General features: G+C 38.7%; 1 protein-coding gene across 1 annotated transcript; it reads left to right on the top strand.

Annotated features, from left to right (window-relative positions):
- Window positions 1-203: 203 nt before the first annotated feature.
- On the top strand, window positions 204-14,431 carry SPATA18 (spermatogenesis associated 18; the record flags this gene model as incomplete). Its single annotated transcript, XM_010289823.1, has 11 exons — window positions 204-309; window positions 421-536; window positions 2,064-2,170; window positions 5,674-5,769; window positions 8,924-9,058; window positions 9,731-9,968; window positions 10,975-11,133; window positions 11,688-11,863; window positions 12,587-12,710; window positions 13,510-13,566; window positions 14,386-14,431. Coding segments are annotated over 11 exons (1,360 nt in total), but the record flags the coding sequence as incomplete, so codon positions are not given.
- Between the last annotated feature and the right edge of the window lie 1,392 nt (window positions 14,432-15,823).

The following is a 15,823-nucleotide window of genomic DNA, read 5'->3' as shown; positions in this document are numbered from 1 at the left end:
AATTAACAGGGTGATAGAAGTCCTGATGTCTTGTTCATTGGACTGTTAACAATGTGAACCTTTTAAAGATGAGTATTCTAGTGAATGCAGTAAAAAAAGGTTCTGAAGATGTAATTATGGGGAAAAAAAAAGTCATGATCATAACAGGAAAAATTTTAAGCAAGAAATCCCAGGCAAATATATTAATACTCATTAATTTACAGATTAATTCCTGTGATCAGAATCTGAACCGATGCTGTGAAATAATAGAACTGAACTCTGAGATTCAAGGGCAGCTCTTCACAATCCTCAATGAAACATCTCGAGAAGGTATATCAGTGCCTTGTCTTATTACTAACGCATTTCACATGTCTCATCTTTTCAAGCTCTTGCTCCTTCTGTAAGTGTTCTCACAATTTCTTAATGTATGTATTTTCTTAGGCGGGCATTATGCAGGTGTGGAAACAATAAAAACTCGTCTCCTGCCATGGCTAGGGACTTGTTTTTCCTGTGCTACTTCAGGAAGGCTCTTTGAAACCAACTTCTCTCTCACTCAGGTATGTAGGAAATTTATTTTAAGGGAATCTAACGATGTGAATTTATACCTGCAGGAGAGCTTTAATGACTTACTGTTAATAATAGCCTCCCTCCCTGATTTTGCTTAATGAAATATGTCCTTAGTTGCTCATGGGGACAACTATGGTGACAACTATGCTATTTCTCTGTCTCATCTTATGTTTCCTTGAAAGGGAAATCAAAGAGGTCATTAAAGTTACTTTTGGCCTTCTACGGCTTATGCTGTTTCACAACAATGAATGACAATATGGAGGAATTTGCTTTGTAAGAGAAGCTATGTTCGTGTACTGCTTTCCTTTTCTAGGTAAAGAATTATGCTACATTTACATTTGCAAAGATATCATAGAAGTATTTATGCCATATCTCTGTTAGTAAAAACCTAGCACTATGTGAAAATACATGTGTAAGCTGAAGATGTGCATAAACTCCACACATTTATCTGTGAGCTCCTTTTATTTTTTTGAAGAAAAAAAATCTTTGTTTAGTATTTGAGCATTATAATATCTCCAGAAGAGGGGGAAAAAAAAAGTGCTCATGTCCATCATGATACCACCAAGTGCCTGACTTGATGTTTGGAGTTGATATTTACTGAAGGGGTTGTAGTACTAACAGTTTGGCAGAAAAGACAGATCTGCTGTGGCTTTGTGGTTTGAAAGAAAATAAGAACGTTGGTTGATGTAGACTAGTGAAAAATATTGAAGATCTTAACATTTGACAGTGATGTCTCCATGTTTTCTGAATTCTCATTTTTACACCTCTTCTGTCAAATTCTGTCACAATTAAAATAAGGGCAAGTGAAAAGTGATATCCCTTAACAGTATTGCCGGAGTAGGGTTCTGCCAAAAAAACCCCAAAATTTAAAATAATGATGCTATTAGATGACAGTACGCCTGGTACACCAGTTATGGATTTGTCATTATATGTGACATTCAAAATGTAAAGAAAAGCTGGCTGCACAGTTACTTAATTAATTCCTGTAGTATCAGGAAAACTTATAGGTTGTTAAAGACAGACCTGTGTGGGTAGTAGTGTGCTTTCTGGAATGACAGTAGTTGCCTCCTCTGTTCTAATAACTTTTTCTGTTATTTTGTGTACATGAATCCCCAAAAGCTTTGCTTTCGCTGGTGATATAGCCAGTCAGAAGGTGATTGACTGGGGAAAAAACCCAACATGCAACACATCTGCAAGAACACTTTGTTCAGATGGTGTGTGTATAGGTAGTAAATCTGCATACGCAGACCTTCAATATTCTCTACCATGAGGTGTAAATGAAGTGAATTTTTTTCCCAATATAACTGAGTCTTTGTTTTGTATGCCTGGAAGGTATTGCTTATGTCTCTTGAAGGTATGCAATTGCTTTCGTTGCTTTCAGTTACTTTAGGAATTGTCTTTACTGAAATGTTTAGAAATACATCTGCCAATAAAGCTATACTACATTGCTGAAGGATTCTGTAAGGTAGAACATTCAAACAGCGTGATCTTGTGTTTTGTTGTAGGATTCAATAGAGAAAGAGAGGCAGCTGAGAGAGCTAGCCACTGATCAAACTTTTCAACTGCAAGAGCTGCAGGAAGAACTGACTTCAACTCGTCAACAGCTCAACCATGTGCAACAAGAGTAGGGGAATTAACTGTGATTCTTTTTGTTTGTTTTTTGTTTTTCAACAAGCCATATTTTTCTTGTGACATCTAAATACAAATGGAGATTTGCGAAATGTTTCATTCCTGGCTTAAAATCAGAACTTCAAAGTACATCTAGGCTCTGGATTGTGTGTGTGTGTCCAAAGTGGGGTACAAATGATACAGTCATACCTGCATTCTTAAATTGACTTGGTAGGTTTTGCTTCTGGCAGAGGAGTTGGAAAACATGCCAATATTCTAGGCAAAAGGGTTTTGCATTGTGCACGACCATCCCAGTGGAATTACAGTCAATGAGCAAACCTTGATAAAAATCAATTGTGTAGCTATAGTGCAACACTTATTGAAGGACCTACTAACATATAATTAGTTCTGGTATGTGATTGGAATGTGAACATCTAAGGAGATCAAAACCCACTGTGGTAAGAAGGAGGAAGAGAGAGAGGCAGATTTTCAAATAAGTGACTAGGACTGAACAGTTTCTATTCAGTTGCATAAAACACATTTTATGGAGCACTGTAGTCTCAAAATGATTTAATTGCTTCAGAAACAAATTTGTGCAGTTAGTGCCCGTTCCAGAGCCATTTCAGAGGTATCTCCAAGTGACAGACACTTTCTCATGCATCCTATTAGCATGAGAACAGTGAATGTTCACAGCCTTGGGTCGGTACAATAAGTGATATACTTTAATGCTCTCTTACTAAGTGATTCCAAGAATATCAAGTTCTCAGAACTGCAAACTGTATTAGCTAGATTAGAGGAAAGAGGTTCAATGGAATATTTCATTCTGTATCTTAACCTTGCAGATATTTTCTGCTTTCATAGAATTGTAGAATCACAGAATGATTTGGGTTGGAAGGCACCTTAAAGATCATCTAGTCCAAACCCTCTGCTCTTGGCAGGGACACCTTCCACTAGATTAGGTTGTTCAAAGACCCATCTCACTTGACCTTGAATGCTTCCAGGGATGGAGCACCCGCAAATTCTCATGGCAACCTGTTCCACTGCCTCACCACCCTCATTATGAATAATTTCTTCCTTATATCTAATCTAAAATTAGTCTCTTTCAGTTTAAAGCCATTACCCCTTGTCCTATCACTACATGCCCTTGTAAAAAATCCCTCTCCAGCTTTCTTATAAGCCCTCTGTAAGTACTGGAAAGCTGCAATAAGGTCTGCCCAGACCCTTGTCTTCTCCAGGCTGAACAACCCCAACTCACTCAGCCTGTCTTCATAGGGGAGGTGCTCCAGCCCTCTGATCATCTTTGTGGCCCTCCTTTGGACCCACTCTAACAGGTCCATGTCTTTCTTGTACTGGAGGCCCTAGAGCTGGATGCAGTACTTGAGGTGGGGTCTCATGAGAGCCGAGTACAGAGGGAGAATCACCTCCCTCAACCTGCTGGACACCCTTCTTTTTATGCAGTTGAGGATACGGTTGGGTTTTTGGGCTGCCAGCGCACATTGCCAGCTCATTTCTAGTTTTTCATCCACCACTATCTCCAAGTCCTTCTCCACAGCGCTGCTCTTAATCCTTTTTTCCCTCTGGTTTGTACTGATACTGGTGATTGTCCTGACCCATGTGGAGGACCTTGCTCTTGACCCTGTGAACTTCATGAGATTCATAGGGGCCCACTCCTCAAGCCTGTCAAGGTCCCTCTGGATGGCCTTCATTCCCTCAGGAGTATCAACTGCACCACGCAGCTTGGTGTCATCCACAAACTTGCTGAGGGTGCACTCAATCCTGCTGTCAATGTCATTAATAAAGATATTGAAGAGTATCAGTCCCAGTACAGACCCCTGAGGGACACCACTTATCTCTGATCTCCATTTGGACATTGAGCTGTTGACTGCAATTCTTTGGGCACAGCCATCCATCCAATTCCTTATCCATCAATTAGTCCATCCATCAAATCAATTTAGAGAGAAGGTTGCTGTGTGGGACCGTGTGAAAGGACTTACCTTTCAAGACAAGACAAGGGAGATCACATCAGTTGCTCTTCCCTTATTCACCAAGGCATATTAGTGTCTGTTATTATGTCTCATCTTGGATGAATGCAGGCATTCTAATTTTTTACTATCAAACAAGTCTCTCAGTTGACTCTGAGTGAGTTAAAGGTCAGTGCATCCCCCTGAAAAGAAGACAAGAGGACAAAAAAATCTTGTGATCTTGCAGTATACATTAAATATCAAAAGTGATGAGGTGGGACAGGGAAGGATCCCACAACGTTTGGAAGAAGAGAGAGGTTTTTTTGTTTTGGCATTTCAACTGGTTTGCCAGAATTAGGTGATCTTGCAAAATAATTTCAGCCTGGGAGGTTTAATAAGCAAAGGAGTTGTTTTCTGTTGGTATTTCTAACTATAGAGGAAAGTAATGGGAGATTGGTGGATCTTGTTAACGTATATACCTGAAGGGAGAGTGTAAAGAAAACAGAGCCAGGCTATTTCCAGAGGTGCCCAGTGGCAGGACCAGAGGCAGTGGGCACAAAGTGAAACACAGGAGGTTCCCTGTGAACATCAGGAAACCCTTTTTTACTGTGAGGGTGACTGAGCACAAGTTGCCCAGGGATGTTGTGGAGTCTCCATCCTTGGAGATCCTCAAAAACTCTCTAGACATGGTCCTGGACAACCGGCTCTAAGTGGCTCTGCTTGAGCAGGGCTTGGACCAGGTGACCTCCAGAGGTGCCTTCCAACCTCAACCATTCTGTGGCTCAGGTATATATAAAGGTTGGTTTAAGTGTGAAGCATTTTATCCTATACTTCTGTGTGGATAGAAGGAGCTATTTGATGAGCTGAAGAAAAGTGTTGGATGGTCAAGGTGAGAAGTATGAGGAAAGTTATTGACTAATACAGATTGGAGTGAGTGTGTGGCAGTTTGCAGTACAAGAAAAAGTCATTTTGGGCTAGCTCCTGTGAGAAGTGGGAAATCAGTAGTAAGGCTTTAGTACAGTTTTGTGGGTTGCATTTCTCTGTACAGTCAGGTCATAGAGGTGTTGACTGTGGTTTGCAAAGGTAGAAAGAAGTCTGGAAGGTGGAGAGTTGGGAAGAGGTAATTCAAGCAGAGATGAAGGCATGCGCGAAAGTTTCAGAAATGATCCTTTCAAGGTGATGCAGTACGGAGTCATGATTATGTAGTTATTGTCGAGCAGGGGACAGGTGCTGGAGAAAGAGAATTCATGTCCCAAGATACCCTATCTATGGACAGTGAAGTCATTCTGAATGCTGTAAATTGTTGAAATCGGTGGAGGAGCTGGAACTGAGTCTTAATGAAAAATAATGGGCCATAGCAAAATAATTCTGTTATTGCATAGTCAGATACGACTTTTTATAAGCTGTTTGTGTGCTGATTGTCTGCACAAAGCCCACTGGACTGTTTCCAGATGTTAAATTGGTATGGACTTGGTCTGCTTAAACAGTCAGTTTGTCATATTGAATACGCTGGTAGAATCTCTGCCTTTACCATGAAGGTTATTAATTTTTCTTGCAGTCTGGCAAAAACCCAGTTGGCCCTTGAAGACACAAAGACCAAATCAGCCACTACTCTTTTGGCAGCAGAAGACGAAATTGTTCAGCTAAAAGCAGCGTAAGAAGAATTGAATCTTGGGGTATTTGTGGCAGAAAGTCAGCATGCAGAGACACAGTCTGTCATTTACCTGAGCGGGTTCTGTTTATACTACACTGTCCCATGCTATAGCAAAAAATAGGTCTAGCTCCTTAACATCCTGTAGCTTTGTTTCTTCGTGTTATAGAGAAAGAACTATCATAAGTAGATCCATACGAAGAGAACCCGTATGGCTGAACTTTCATCCTTTTTTTTTTTTTAGGCTAGAGGAAGGATTACTTTGAAACTAGCAGCTTGATAGCATTTGAATCTTGTAGATTAAGTTAAATAGGAGAGAACCGTATTCTGAATATAGCTGGAAACCATTGTTTGCAATTTGCTATGATGCTCTTGGAAGTAGCAAGTGTGTTAAAAGACACTTCAGTCTGTCTATCTTAAGATAAGTTCTTTGTATGGCTTTTTCTTTTAGAGCATTTTTGCCAAATCCTTTTTGCCTGTCTGCACAGAAATGATGGCTATTGCTAATGTTGATGTCTCTTATTTAAAAATGTTTTTTGAGTTTCTAAGTGTGTTGGTCACGTCTGGGTAGTTAACATAGATCAGTAAGGGTGCAGCTGGGGGACCTACCTTTCAATTTCAATACGGGGTCCTTAGAACTGATTTCCATTTGTGGTTTGACCTATAAGCAGTTCTAGAAGCAGTAATAATTCTTCACTGTTATGAAATGTAGCCCACATCTTTCCTCCCCGCCCCGCCGCTGTGAGTTATGTTATTAGAAAAGAATACAGAGGTAGTTGAAATGAATTCCAACAGCATGTGAATTGTTGTGATAAATGACATTTCAACAACAGAAATATAGTCATACTTATTAAATAAACGCTTGCAGCCTTTCATTTAGATAACATTGCTGCTCTTAAAAATGGAGGAAACTTGACTTTGCTGCTTACACCGTAGGAAAGGATATAACTGTCCATGAGTTTATCTTTCTTTTTAGGGCAACTGAGAGGATGAGCTACTCCTGTAAAAGATAAGCAAACAAAAAAACCTCAGGCCATTAGAATTTCTACTTCCAATATCAAGTTGGATATCACTTGTTCACCTCTGGATGTTTATCATTGCTTCTAGAATAATGTTAATTGTCAGATTTCATCCATGGACTTTCCTAGCAACAGATGATCAGTTTGGAGTTTAATTTTTTGGATGACTACCTGGGATATAAACTCATATTCCCATAAAATGGGCTCTTTTGATTTGTTGGGTGAAAAGTAGCCATATAACTATTCTTAGATGTAACCTGACTGCTGTCTTCCCAATTAAAACTATTAGTAGGGAATAAAGCATCTAACAATTCCCATGTGTAGGTCTTAATGCAGACTGGACAGAAATTCATGTTGCCATTTTTACTAATGACAGAAGAATAAAACATTCCTGTCTTCCTGTGCATTCAGGAATTCTGTAATCTCCACATACTTACGGTGTGTATTCACTCTCAGTTTAGTTGGCACTGTACATTTGCATCTTCTGCCTGTGTGTTCAACTTTTGTTTGAAGCAAAAGTGCTATGTTTCATGTTCTGTGAAGCATCTTTTCAAAATTTGAACCCTTTTAGTTGAGTGAAATCAGATTTGCCTAGTCTTCACCTGCCTGTCAAGACTAGAATCCTTCTAAAAGTGGAGAAAATGAGGTCAGGGCTGATCTGTGACACTTAGGGCAGGATTTTATTTTACACAAGGAACAGTTTTCCAGGAGTGTCCTTTGCATCTTTGTCTGCAGACTTGTTTTTTGAGACTTTTGGAATAGCTGATGATCTCATTCTTCTTGTCTATAGTCTGTCTGTCTCACATACTTAAATCAAAGCATATTTTGCAAGACATCTTAGTCTCCTGGGCTGTTACAGCTAATGTGGTTTAGATTCAATATAATTAAATTCTATAGCTGTTATAAGCGTTGTTATATCAAGTTGTTAATTATAACAGGATTTAGCTATTTGCTGCAGAATTATGGAGGAAAATACAAAAATTTTAAATGAGTAACAATCAACATTTAAAAGTAATAAGAAGATCTTCAGGAGAAGACAAAAAATAAAGCCCTCTTTTACTACTACTAATTTTAAAAATAATTTTTTACTACTGCTATTTAAAAAAAAAAATAGCCCTCTTTTAGTACTACTCCTCCAAAAGTCCTTACTGGAGGAGCTGACTAAGGATGTCCATGGAATTGTAATAGTATCTGCAGCTGTTCCTACCCAGGTTAGGACAGTCTTTCCTCTTAGCAAATGTGCTGGCCTTATTACCTGTGGTCCTCTCAGTCAGCCTGCTCCTTAAAAAGTTGGAAGAGGAAGCTTGTCAATTGATAGGTATTACAGCTTTTGTTGGTTCTGATCCTCAAAAATCTCACCGGTCCTTCAGTAAAGAAAAGGAAGGACAGACTGAATGCCTCCAAAAGGAATAGAAAGCATCCATTTTTTTTTCTTTTGGAAAGAGGAAAACAACAGTAATATCTGTGTTAGGAGGGAAAACAGAGATGTTGGGATACTTTCTAACATTAAATAAGAGTAAAGGACAGAAGGTAAATTTGCTTAACTGGTTGTCTGCCAATGTTTAAGAAACTGCTTCTCTTGGGGAGAGCAGGAGAGGAATCATTATCTTTTGATATTACTTGAATAACATCACTGGTGATATCCTTTGACTGACTAATATATTCCGTCAAAGAAAAGAACTCAAGGACCTGATATAAGAAAATACCTAGGGCCTTAAACTGTAGGAAAGAAAACTGATCTGGTTTAGTTAACATCTTAAATATAAGAAAGAAACTGGTTTCTTTCTTAAAATCTGCATAGATTTTCTGCATAGAAAGAAACCAGCTTCTTTCTTAGACCTCATCATCTCAGCTAGTGCAAAGACACCAAAGTTAACCAGTGATCTCTCCTGTAACATAAAGTGTAGTGTATCTAGACTCCTGCCACGGTACACTTTTACATTTTAAAGTGTAATTAAGAGTATGCTTTGGAGTATGCTTTTTTAAAACTCTTGATTTCCCTATATTTCAGCATAAGGAGCTTTCTCAATATTTCTCCCCTTTTTCTGCTCTTTTTGTTTGATGATGAGGATTAATTGATAGATAGTTTGCATTGGTAGAAGGACATCTTGTGACTGACTTCATTCTGTGTGGTTAAGTCTGAAGACTTCCCGTGCACAAGAGAAGGACGCCTTGAAAAAGTTAGACCGTCTGAATGACTATGAGCAGCAGATTCAAATACTGCGGGATGAGATTTCTATCCTGGATGCCCAAAAGTCTGTTCTCCAGAGCAGGTAGAGGCATTATTCAGAGAAGTCACTGAATCAGAGAAATTGTTCATGTTGGGTAGCATGAATTCCCTCCTCATTTGAAATTGAAGTATAAACAAAAGCTAAGCTTTTGTACTTTCTTATGAAGGAACTTAAACTCTTTAACTGATTTCTCCTAGTGCCCGAAAGTTTTAATTTCAGGCAGCTGTGTTAAGTTTCTTGCAAAACAAGAAAGAGAGCAGCTTTACAAAATACACTGAGAGCAACTCAACGAGATAAAAAGAGATGGTTAGTGTTTTTGTTTATAAGTCCTCTTTGAATACTGTACCATTACAGGGCAGAACTTGTTGTTATATTCTCACTTGTTCGACTTTAAAACTCTTCAGTGGTACTAAAAGAGGAACAAATCTCCGGAGTATTACTAGTTAAAAGTGTGTTTCCTCAGAAAAAAGTGCTTGGTTGTACACACTTCAGGAATTACTTTAATTTTATTGTTCAGGGTCTAGCCCATAAAATGTGTTGACACAAATGCCTTCATATTAGACTAAGCAGTCGCAGCTTTACTTCTGTCATTATGTTGGCTCAAAATCTCAGCTTACGCTGGTAATAATTAAGTTGACACGAAACTCTATGCACTAGGCAAAAACATCTGAGGATGGTGAAGTGACCTCATGTTTCTTTACACATCTGTCATAGGCTTGCACGGAGCCGTTCCCCTTCCCCAAGGCACAGTGAGAGTAAGTCACCTAGTTCACTTTCCCTGAGGAGCTGCTCACCTGGCCGAGCCAGGCGTACAAATGCTTCGCGTCGCGCTTGCCTGGTAACTCGCTTTGGTGACATTTATGCTCAAGAACGCTTGGATGCAGAGACCCTTTTGAGGACATACATCAGTGATATGGAGATGGTGCAAAGGATAATATACATTGCAGCTGTGGTAAGAAAAAAATATTTCTTGTTTTATGGGCCAGAAGTGTTTTATAAAATGTTATGGCTGGCTTGGATTAAATTGTGTGTAAATTAGCATTTCTGTGAAGTAGAGAGAAGAAAATTTCTCTTTTCCATTTTGATTTTCCTTTCTTTCCCTTACACTTTTACATTGAACTCTCAAGTTAGTGTCCTTTTCTGACTGTCCTTTCACAACATTAGAACAGGGTCAGTGACCTACAGTACAGGTGCTAAAAGGGGCCCATAAGACTGAATGGCTCTGAAAGGTAGATTATTCATGTGCTAAACACCACCGCGTCATTTAGATCAATTCTTTTAGGAATACTACATTTTAGAAAGCTAAATATCTTTCCATATCATTTTTCCCTCTTGCCTGTAGCTATGTGCTTTTCTAGTTTTATTTGGTCCCTTGAAATTACCTAGATACCTCTCATTTACTATGAGCTCAGTCTGAAGAAATTTCTTTTAGTTTGTTTGTATTTAATCTTCTTTTCTATAAAATTGATGTAGTACATATTTGTGTCAGAGAGGCACTGTGTCTCTTAATGTGTGCGATCCCAAGCACATTGAACTTACTGAAGTTTTTTTCCCACAACTGTCATTCAGTTTACACTCTCCAATTCAACCTCTTCCCAACAGACAAGAGGTTCTCCTGTCTGACATGTTAGGCTGGGGCACATAAAATGCTATTACTGAATTCTGCTCTTGATATTTTTGAATGTGATTCCATTGATCGTGGGTGTGTGATGGAGTCCTACATAAAAATAGAAGGTTAGGTGGGAAGCTTTTCAAAGCTGTCTTCTGCAGATAAATTACACTTGATTTAATCAAAGAAGTCCTCTAAGATAAGTACTGTTTTTAACTTTCAGTTTTACAGCAGCATTTTATATTCCTCCTTACAATGATGTTACTGAATTAAGTTCATCCTCTCAGATAATTTCCAAAAAATTAATCTCAGTCTCCTGAATTTAACTAGATGTTCTTTATGTTTGCAGGAGTCTTTTCATGCAGCAAAGATGGCCTACAGGCAGTTCAAAATACGTGTAAGAGAGACCCTGTCTCTAGGTCACTCAGGGCCTGAGTCACTTGAAGACACTGTCCTGGATTATATAGTTCGCCATGAGGATCTGTATGATGTTCAAGCCAGTGTCAATGTAAGTCAAGGGCAGTGGGGAAGTGACGTGGTGATCTATTTCAGTAGCTAATAAATTCGGAGTTTATAAACTAGAAATGCACTGTAACCTGAAGAAGGAAAAATGTTTATTGCATGCATTTTATGTGTTGTAGCAGTTTATTTTCCCAAATAATATTGTGGTATGGCCCAGTAATTACTTGTTTTATTTATGTGTGACGGAACTGTCGCTGTCTGCCAGAATAATATTTTTTGCAAGATACAGTGTAACAGTCTTAATCAAATAAATGTAAGCTAAATTTTATATTTTTCTTAAATTCTGTGCTCTACTGAAAAAATGCATCTCCCTCCTAAGATTGATGTCAATGATGTAGCTCATACTATGTTTCTAAAATAACAGCACGTTCTTTCTGAAACTAGTACTTTCTGGAATAGCCTAAGACAACATTGCTGGGAGCTTCTTATACTGATTTTTAAATGTGGAAAGCTGAGAGGCATATTTAGGAGGGATTTCCATACTTGCCCGTGAACAAAAGAGTTAGTGAGCCCAAGTTACTCAATTGTGTTTATTTTCAGGAAGTAATTCGCTCCATGAACATCAGCCCAAAGATTTCATTTCCACCAGAAATTGATTTCATTGTCATCAGCACTTTGATTCGAGAGCTGTGCCGTGTGGCTTTTTCAATGCAGACACTCGTTCCTCCTCTTGATATTGCCTTTGGTACTGATGGAGAACTTTTCAGTGAGACCAAGTAAGAACTCTATATAAATTGCTATTGCATATACATTACTAATGTATAGATGCATTGCTATTTTTTTATTTCAGTTATTTGGTATTTGTTTTGAGTTTGAATCTACAAAACCAGACATATAATATTCAGCCAATATTGCAGACTTAGGGAGGTAATATATATCTGGTATGTTAATACAGGCCTTCAAAATAATTTTTCTTAGCTAAACAGTCACTGTTTCTTTATCAGTATCTGAGGGTCTTGCTAATAAAATTTCCTTATATCTCATCAGATACTAGGATGTAACTTTATGGTTGAGATAGAATATTTCTGCAATATCCTTTATAGGGGTCTTGTTTTAGCAAGATATTTCAGGAAGATGGGATGACTATGCCTGCCAAAATGCTGCTTAGGAGATTTAATCTGTCAGTGGACCCAAGGACCCTGGCTTATGCGGGCCTTATGCAAGAATATGGTCTAGTGGCCTTCTGAAGTGTGACATGGCTTTACTGGAGTGTCTGTCAGTATAAGTAGACAGCATGTTCTGCTAAGTCTGTCTTGCAAATGCATTTTTTTTACAGGTTCACTTAATACTTATTTTTGTGATATGGAAATATTGTCCAGAAAGATGTTCATGAGCTGTAACTAGTACTCTTCTTTTTATCAGCATTGATGACTTGAAGCATCAGATTTATCCTTTTGGCACTTATATGCAGACATTTCTTGTACTCTGTGTTTCAACAGGTACCATCGTAGTTTTGACTCTGATTTCACAGCTGCTTTGGTGGCCTATCATGTATGGCCTGCTCTGATGGAAAATGATGTTGTAATTGTGAAGGGAGAGGCAGTCACAAAAAGAGGAGTTCTGGTACGTACTCTTGTTAAGGAACATGTTAAGGGAAGTCATTGAATTTAAACACTATTGTAAAATGTAAAAAGATAAATTCTTTATTGCTCCCTATATGGCTGGAGTTGTGTATATCAAATATCAGTTAGGTTTCAGTGCCTCATCCTGTATTTAGGATTAATAGTTACATTTGCCTTAATGTATTCATTATGCAGATGAGGACCACAAAAATGATCAGAGGGTTGGAACATCTCTCCTTTGAGGACAGGCTCAGAGAGTTGGGGTTGTTCAGCCTGGAGAAGAGAAGGCTCCGGGGACACCTTATTGCAGCCTTCCAGTACTTAAAGGGGGCTTTATAAGAAAGATGGGGACAGACTTTTTAGCAGGGCTTGTAGCAATAGGACAAGGGGTAATGGTTTTAAACTAGAAGAGGGTAAGTTTAGACTAGACATAAGGAAGAAATTTTTCCCAATGAGGGTGGTGAAACACTGGCACAGGTTGCCCAGAGAGGTGGTGGATGCCCCATCCCTGGAAACATTCAAGGTCCAGTTTGACGGGGCTCTGAGCAACCTGATCTAGTTGAAGATGTCCCTGGTCATTGCAGGGAGGTTGGACTAGATGACCTTTAAAGGCCCCTTCAAACCCAAACTATTCTATGATTCTGTGTATGATTGATGGCAGAGACTGTTCTAAGGAGAAGGTTTACTGTGTTTACTCTGTGTCCTCAAGCCTTGTCTCCAGCATGACAAGTCTGCTTGCTGAGTCTGTCTTTATTAAATGCCGTCTCTCAAAAGAGCTTTGTCAAACTTTTCTCTTGTAGTGGTCTCGCAGAAGCAGAAGCCGCAGCCGTAGCACCAGTCCTCTTCTATCTCACCATGTAAGCTCCAGCTGAATGCTTGTAGTATAAACAGCATCATGTATTTTAAACTCAGGATGTAGGCAACCTTTTAAAAATGCTGATGTGCCACATGTACATTTTAACATTGGGAATAAATACCTTTGCTGGGTCTGGAATGAGGTGAAGCTGAACTGACAGATAGTTATGGCCTGGTATAATTACCAGTGGAGGTACTGTATGAGAAGTAGGTCACAGTTAAATTCTCAGAAGTATCAACTGTGGATCTCAGAATGCTTTTCCCCTACTCCTCATTGCTTTAATACCCTTCTGAATAACTAATTGTGTCATCTGGAAGTGTTTTAGTCATCTTGCAGTATATATACCACACATGGTCCCTGCCTCCTGGAATTAGTAATCTAAATTTACCCTCCAATGCCTCAAAGGAGCAGAAAATCAGTGTAGAGTGGGCAGGAAGGGAAGAACTGAGGTGTAACTAATAGGATATGTGAAACCTTAGCTGAGTTCTGCATATGGTATAGTTACAGAATAATTTTAATTATTTCTGTAAAAATCATGTGTATTTTTCTAATTGTTAGCCCATTATTAAATTGACCTAGGTGCCCTCAACTTAAAAGGTGAATAATGAAAATGTGTGAGGCTTTGGGTAAGACTCACTTTTTTGTATGTGTCCAGGGTGTAGAAGAGAAACTGGAAAGTTTTCTATTTGACTTTGTAGCAGTGGAACTGTACTGATATAGTAACATGTGCAAATTTTCTGAATGTTGGTGGGTCCCCAGGTGCATTTCTTGGGTACAGTGCTTTAGCACACCTGAGTTTCCTTTTCTTTTTGTCTTGCAGTTATCTCGAAGCCGCAGTCCTTCACCACTGAGGAGCGGAAGCCCAAGTAAGTGGGCATATTAGTTCATGATTACTCATGGTTTTCACATGAAACACCTCAACAACTGAGCGAAGAGACAAAATAACATGTTGAAGGTCTTTGACTCTAAAATACTTGTCCAAGTCTTATTTTAAAAGTGGGTAGCTCCTTTCTTTTCTGTGTGTGGAAAAAGGCTAACATTTCTGACCTAGAGAAGAAATTCTTTTTCACTCTACTCAGACCACTGTCAAGAATTCTCTCTGCTGGTTGCCTTTATTGTGGCCAGTGCTATAGTAAGTAAAACTTGTTCTCTTCCCCACATGAGAGACAGCTGCATGCCTGCTGACTCCATGCCTTTCAAAATTCAAGGGGATGCCTAAGTGGCGATGGTGAAATACAGGATTTCAAACAGTATGAATGTGTGCCCGTCTTGAAGCCAAGTCAGTTTAGAGATTTAGAAAAAAATAGTTGTGCTGAAATGTGTCTTTTTCTTCAATAGGGCGTTAACTGAACATGTTCCTGTGATTCAGAACATCCAGATTCAGCAACTTCACTGGTGCCTTTTCAAGAATACCTCAAATCTCGCAATAATGTGAATGGCAATTGTCACTCCAAATGGAGTTTGTGTTCAGTGTCATTTTTAGCATTCTAGAAGGCTTGTTTATAATTTTAGAAACTCAGTTCGACCCTTCTGATTTAAAAAAAAAAGGGGCATGTAATACAGGATAATACTTACTTGGCGAAATTTGCAGAGCACCAAGGAACCCATGCTGTAAACCTGCAGATGGAGATAGAATTACTTCATCTAGAATGTTTTCCACAGATACCAAACAATGCAGTATATCTTGACGGGATTTTTAATATAACCTAAATGGTGAATGTTGCAGAATGTTGACGTTAGCTGTTACTTGAAAACAATTTAATTAATTGGTGCTTATTTACAATTTTAGAAAACAGCAATAATCTTAGCATGTGCCAGTCTCACACAGCATCATTTTAAATACGTCCTTGCGGTAAATGGAATTTTCGAACTACAATGCAGAAGTTGCACAGAACAGTTCTAAACTACTAATACTCCAGCAATCCTCATGACTTTATTGACATTTACTTAGGAAAGCACAAGTGTGTGCTTTAGCGAGACAGTAATAGTCCTTGTTAAATTCATTGTTACTTAGAAATGAATATCATAAAAAGTTGTAGTTTGGAACTGAAAGTATTTTGAAAGTGTGTCAAGGACTATTTGCAGGCTTGAATTATTTGCTTGAGGTGGCTTATTTGCTATCACTTTTAATGGGCTTTCATACCTGACTGATAGATTAGTAATTCTTGTGAACACGGTGGGAAAAAAAAACCCTGTCCAGTTATCTCTTAGTGTTTATTATATTTCAAGTGTAAAAGTTAGAGAGCTGAAGAGATTTT

This window comes from Phaethon lepturus, unplaced genomic scaffold (assembly GCF_000687285.1).
Source record: "Phaethon lepturus isolate BGI_N335 unplaced genomic scaffold, ASM68728v1 scaffold1586, whole genome shotgun sequence".
In the NCBI taxonomy this organism is placed as follows: domain Eukaryota; kingdom Metazoa; phylum Chordata; class Aves; order Phaethontiformes; family Phaethontidae; genus Phaethon; species Phaethon lepturus.
Note: the sequence above shows the minus strand (reverse complement) of the source record. Positions and strands in the feature narration are given on the sequence as shown.